This window comes from Palaemon carinicauda, chromosome 23 (genome assembly GCF_036898095.1).
Source record: "Palaemon carinicauda isolate YSFRI2023 chromosome 23, ASM3689809v2, whole genome shotgun sequence".
Lineage (NCBI taxonomy): Eukaryota > Metazoa > Arthropoda > Malacostraca > Decapoda > Palaemonidae > Palaemon > Palaemon carinicauda.
In genome coordinates, this window is record NC_090747.1 from 71,308,801 (window position 1) to 71,314,800 (window position 6,000).

The 6,000-nt window shown below is 41.0% G+C and overlaps 1 protein-coding gene across 2 annotated transcripts in view; it reads left to right on the top strand.

The window, feature by feature from the left end:
- LOC137617167 (methionyl-tRNA formyltransferase, mitochondrial) overlaps nt 1-4,871 on the top strand; it is a 99,043-nt gene extending 94,172 nt beyond the window's left edge. Inside the window, exon 5 of one of the 2 annotated variants that reach the window (XM_068347024.1) lies at nt 3,188-4,871. In XM_068347024.1, the coding sequence (XP_068203125.1) occupies nt 3,188-3,660 (473 nt within the window). In that variant the 3' untranslated portion in view covers nt 3,661-4,871. The remainder of the gene's footprint in view (nt 1-3,187) is intronic. The other variant, XM_068347023.1, reaches the window with a different exon arrangement.
- The last annotated feature ends 1,129 nt before the right edge of the window (nt 4,872-6,000 follow it).

Below are 6,000 nucleotides of genomic sequence, written 5' to 3' on the forward strand. Positions count from 1 at the left end.
AGCCCCAAACGCATGAGACCTTGGACTAGGTTCTCAACATTAGCAACCCTTTCTTGCTGTTGTTGAAAAGTTATGATGGCTTGCTGAGTATGAGACGATAACATCGTCTCAAAGCGAGAAAACAGCCTCTTTGAGAAGTCTGCCGGGTTAAATGGTTCCGCCGGAGGGGGAACAGATGTCGAACCGGAGACCGGTCCTTGAGAAGTCGAGGGTATGGCAACGGAGTCTTTGGGGACTCTAGTGAAGGAAGATTTGGACGACCTCGATGACTTCGAAGACTTGTGGGTCTTATGTAAAGGCTTGCGGTGAGCCTTAACCTTGGGGATCACAGACCGAAGCTTGAGATCAGCATCGGAAGTCCCCGGAAAACCTTGAAAGGAAGATTGGTTCGAAGTAGAAGAGAAAGTCGGGCTGAGGAGAGGAATCTCAGCCCGGGACCCACCTGACTCACCTATCTCCCTACCTGTGTCGGGTTCCTCAAGAACCATGGGTTCGACGTCAAGATTAAGGGTTGCGACGTCTTCTGTTATTGTCCCGCTCGTCTCTCCTTGGTCCGGGGCTAAAAGCAGGGACTCAATACTTTCTATGATGGGGTCCGCCAACTCCTTGGGGACCGCTGCAGATGTTTTGGCAGGGAACACCATTGTTCCGATAAAATGTAAGGTTGCTTAGCCTTTGCATTCTGGGCGAATCCGCCAATCCAGACCTTGAGGGTTGCTAGGGCCGAAGTCTTAGCAGACTCGGAGCTCTGAAAGAGAACAGGCCATTAGTGAAGGAAAGGGAATCATGCCGAAGAAAAAAGGAGGGACCAGGGACCTCCGAACACGAGGCCCTAGAGAGCATGCAAGAAGCAAAATGATGCAATTAAAATTAATTAATTGTAATTAATTGTAACTCCACTTACCAAGTCTATAAAGAACGGCTAAGAAGATACACTTACCGATTCAGAGGTTAAAGTGGAGGCTAGCTTGTAGCATACTACACAGTTGTCCGGATGCCAAACAGTGAGGTCATCCACCAGGACAGCACAATGGGCATGAGAGCGACACACATCGTGTTCGCAGGGCTGACTAAGGACCGCCGCGCATGCCTTCATGGAACAGCGTACCGCCTGTAAAATAAAAGATACACGAGTATCTCGTGAGTAAGCTGGAGGAGCCCGGAGGCTCCGGGAGCTTAGAATACACCGCTGTAGCGGAGCTTGTAAAATAATAATAATAAAATAAACATAACATAGATAAGAATAAGTCAAACCGTAATCGTGATCATACCCGGGGTGGGGGAAGTCGAGATCAGGGGATATATATATAGTTATGTATGAATATATAATGCGATTAATCCTAGTAGATAAGGTCACGCTGGCTCCGAGGAGACAATTGAGCGAGCCCAGGGCTCATGAAAGCCTACCGGAGAAGGCGGATAGGGGAGTCGAGGGATAAACCCATCGATGACACAAGGAATTAATCGAACTCGACATGGGAATAAACGAAGACTATGTCCTGAGATCCCGTAAGGAATAATATTATATGTGGAGTCCGTGGAGTGCGGAACACCATATAATGAGGGGGGAAAAGGGAGGGATCTGTAATGGGTCCATGAGGTGCAGGACCGGGTGGGGTAGCAGGAATAAAAAGTGTATAAATATGAATATACACGATGTAAAAACCCAGACCGAACCGGATCCCACCCGCCTACCGATGGCCAATCAGACGGTGGGGAGAAACGGCAACGGAAGGGTAGGGGAATAAGAACAATAACGTATAACAAGCCTTACACACAAACGAAATCCGCCCAGGGCGGAACAGAGTGATAATCGGTGTCAACATCCCCAAGGGGATATGAACAAGGCTGATTCCGAGCCTCCATATGAGAGCGAGTGAAGACATCCCTGAGGTGGGGGGGGGGGTTGAAGAGGCTAACGGGAAGGGCAGAAGAACAGGTGTACCAACCTGAACTGAGACCCATGACTGAGATCACGCGGAAAGACTAATAATAATAATGTCACTGATATGATAATATGAAAAAGGGAGGCATGCTGGATAATGATAATAAACGTAAAATAATCCGAAGGGACAAACGGAGAGGCAGGGGAAGACCAAGCCTAACAGCGCGGGAGAGACCGAGCTAGGCAGGGCTGCCAACCAAACAAGATGTCGATGAGGTGCCGACAACAAACATAAAATAATAACTGCCTCGCGAAAGTCCCAACGAACTATCTTACTAGTAATATAATGTATACGCTAATATGATCGCTACTACGAACGTGAAACGTAAACGAGTAAAACTAGAAACGCCTGAAGGCGACCAGGCATGCCAACCTCATGAACAAGATATCGTAATATCATAACTAGCTGTTAATATAATAACAGACAAATTCCATAGTATAAAATAACACAGGGTGTGAACCGTGGATACCCAGAAGTTCAGGACGAGAAACAATCAGTATAGAAGACTGATTGCTAAGCGTCAAGAACGAGAGAGAGAGAGGAGGTAGCCAGCCAGCATGGCGGACCCGATGCGGGGTCGCGTAATATAAAAACTGAGATAATTAAAAAACCAAGGGCAAGACTACCTCCAAACACTCAAAACTCATAGATCTGGTACTTAACTTAGGTGGAGTAACAGTAGAATCCGACATCCTGGGATAAATCCTGGGTAAACCAAAGGTAAACACACACACCACAAAGAATAACAGCGTTCAAGCAGGTGCTATGAAAAGGAGTGACGTCACTAGCGCGGGTGGGCTCGTTCATAGTAGCGATTGGAGTTAGGATGTTGAACAGCTCCTCGCTGTTCAGGGATGTTGACAGGAGTTATCTAGATGGTGCGAGACCTCTGGTTGTGATTTATCATGCCCCAGTTATTTATACCAACACCTTATTAGGTGAGCGAGCTGGGTTCAACCTAGCATTCCTATACAATTTTTTCTCTGGTAAATTCATAGCAGTTATTACCTTAGAAATGATGTAAAAGGAGCATTTCACTGGGCGGCACAGGTCAGAGCCCAGAAAATGTGTTTATACTCTTCGCCTAATGTTTTTATGTCTTGTAATTTCTTAGATTTACTATTTTATTCATTCGATTACCTGATAAAGTACAGTACAGTACTTTCTTCATTAATCTTAATCATCCTTTTTTATATCTAAGAAAATACAAACCAACAAGAATTACTTTCTTTTCTCCTCAGCACCAAAGGTTAGTGAAAATTCTTCACGAATAAAGTGGAATACGCATACTTGTAGAAATATTCAAGCAAGATACAGAGCTCTGGATGACTATATTCCTCTGTGGACTACATGGCAAGGTATTCCTGTTAAACTTAGGAAAATGGAGATGCATAAAGAATGGTCGTACCCAGCAGAGAGTAATGGAAGTGATAATTTTGTGTCAGAAAATAAAATATCTCGTGACTCATTAAGTGAAAAGGAAGTTAGAAATTCAAGTGATAGTGTTATTTGTAATAAAATCAATCTCAAAGATAATGTTAAACCAGGGACAGCTGTATATGATAGAACAACAAAAACAGTAAATGTTAAGTGTTTGGATCATTGGGTGAGTTTTAGTCAAGTCTTATTGAAGGGACGAAAACCAATGAGTGCGCATGAATTTTATAATGGTTTCATGAGTAAATATCCTAACAAACAGCTTGAATTTTGCTAAGGGAATTTTTTAATTATATACTGTATATATGCATGATTTCATGTAATTTTTTTATACACTGCTTTTATAGTTGAAATTTTATGTAATGGTTTATTATGTTTCTGACAGCTTTTTAGAGTTGATCATAAGAAAAAGGTTTTACACTCATTAACATTTTTAGTCCACATAGCTGACGCTCTAGCAAGTACTGTACAGTACTTGCAATAGCAAATAAGTGTTGCTGAGTACTTACTGGAGAAAGAAGTGAACTAATTATAAATTTGGGTCTTATACCAACCTTACAATGCTAAAATGTGAGATGTTTAAAAATGGTTTAACTAGGGTTTGATAAGAGTAAGATATCTTTATTATGAAAGGTATTTTTTTAATTCAGTTTGAAGTCTATTTCTTTAGCTGTACAGTGAGGAGAGAATATTTTTTTCTAACTTTACCATGAGAGAAAAAAAGTTCAGCATATGTGAAGTACAGTAATGTACTGTACTGAATATTAATACTGTAGATGATTTATCAGGTAAAAAAATAAAGAATTGTGCTCTGATGTACAAGTGATTCAATTGAAATTTGCATATGCATTCTTAGTACAGTACAATACAGTACTCTATATTACTTCCTTTATATGGTTAAAGAAGCTTAAAGAATTATTGTCTTTTTAAAGATTTTTAAATGATTACATTTTCAATTTTCTTGGCAGACACATGGTTTTACAAAACTAAATGATGACAGTATTGACTCGTGTTAAATATTTTAAAACTGCTGAACTTCATTGAAAGCCATTAGATAAGCTTTTATAGAAGTAATTTGAATAATTAGATGAAGCAAGTTATTGTGATAAGAATCAGAAGTGAATTTATCCCCAAATAATTTATATTCATTGTTACAGATAATGTACAGTATGTTGATAACAGCAAAACTTGGAAATATCACGAAAGAGAAATTTCAATGTGAATTTGTAGATATTGTAAATAAATGAGTTTGTAAGAAATTTTTTATGCTATTCATTCTTCTATGAAAATTGTATGACAAATTTGATTTCTGATGGGATGTAATTGAATCGTGGATGATGTAAAGCAAAGTGGCAGGTGTGTGGTTTGCAAAAAAAAAAAATAAATAAAACAATTTTAAAGGGATTGTAAAAGTGTTAAGGAGCTGAGTCCTGTATACTGTCCTGTATTGCTTTGTAATATCATCATGTGTAACTATAGAACAAATTGTGTAAGAGTACTTAAAGTATACAGCATTTTTATAAAACTAATGCATGACTACTTTACAAGGAAAGCTTATGTTAAGAAGGCAGTTACAATTTTTTATGTTTTATAAACAAAAGTTGTAAAGTATTGGATTTTACTATGAAGCAATGTTTTTGTAATAATTTTAATGTCAGCATACATGAAGTAGCCACCACAGGACAATGGAGAGCGTCTGCATGCTCCTGTAGGTCACGTCTTGCAGGAAGTGGGAGGTGAAGGTCGGTAACACTTTCACCTCATCACTGGTGTGGCCTGCGTCACAGAGTAGCTGCTTATAAACTTTATTGGAGTATTACTACCTTTAACATTATGAGCTCTAGGTCACCTCTATGAGGAGAAGGATAAGGATTCAATGACCAGTCCATGACCTTGTATGTCACAGTCATGCACGTGTTCCTGGTGAGCCTCCTTTGACTCTCCTAGTGTTTGCGAAGCGTATCAAACCCTTGGGGCGAGCTATTGTATCTTCCCCGAGGTAGAACCTCAAGTTAATCACTGGCGTAATAGCCAATGATGCAGATCATTTATCACGCCTGAGGCCGAGCTGTCTGGAAAGAAGTCGGATGTTACTCGGTTTCTCACTGGGAGTGAGAGACATTGAAGGTGACTCATAGGGTATGCCTACTCTCTTGCTGAGGGTATTACTGGGAGAGTCTTGTCCTCAGGATCAGGTGATGATCTGCTGTCTATAACTCTTGAGTCTTCATGGGGCACCTCGTGACTAAAGGAAGCAACCCATGCCCCGTAGAGGGGTTTTATTACCCAACTGCGGGTAGGTAGGGTCAAACTCTGTGAAGAGCAACGATTGGCAACGTGGAAGAAAGGTTAGGCCTTTAGGTCTGGAGGAGATGCTTAAGGAACGTGCAGTGGCCTCCCATCCCCTAAGTCTAGGAGTGGAATTCCTCCTGATGGCAAATTGAGAGTCTATTACTGGAATAGCACCCTCGAGAAGAGAGACAATCTTTACACGACCCTCACCACGGAGAAAACAGTCCCCTGATCTGAGAGACCAAAGCTGAAGAAAACTTCGGTATCCAGATTTAGTCTTTGCAACTTGTTGTGACAAATGGTTGTACTTCCCTTGAGAGAAGAA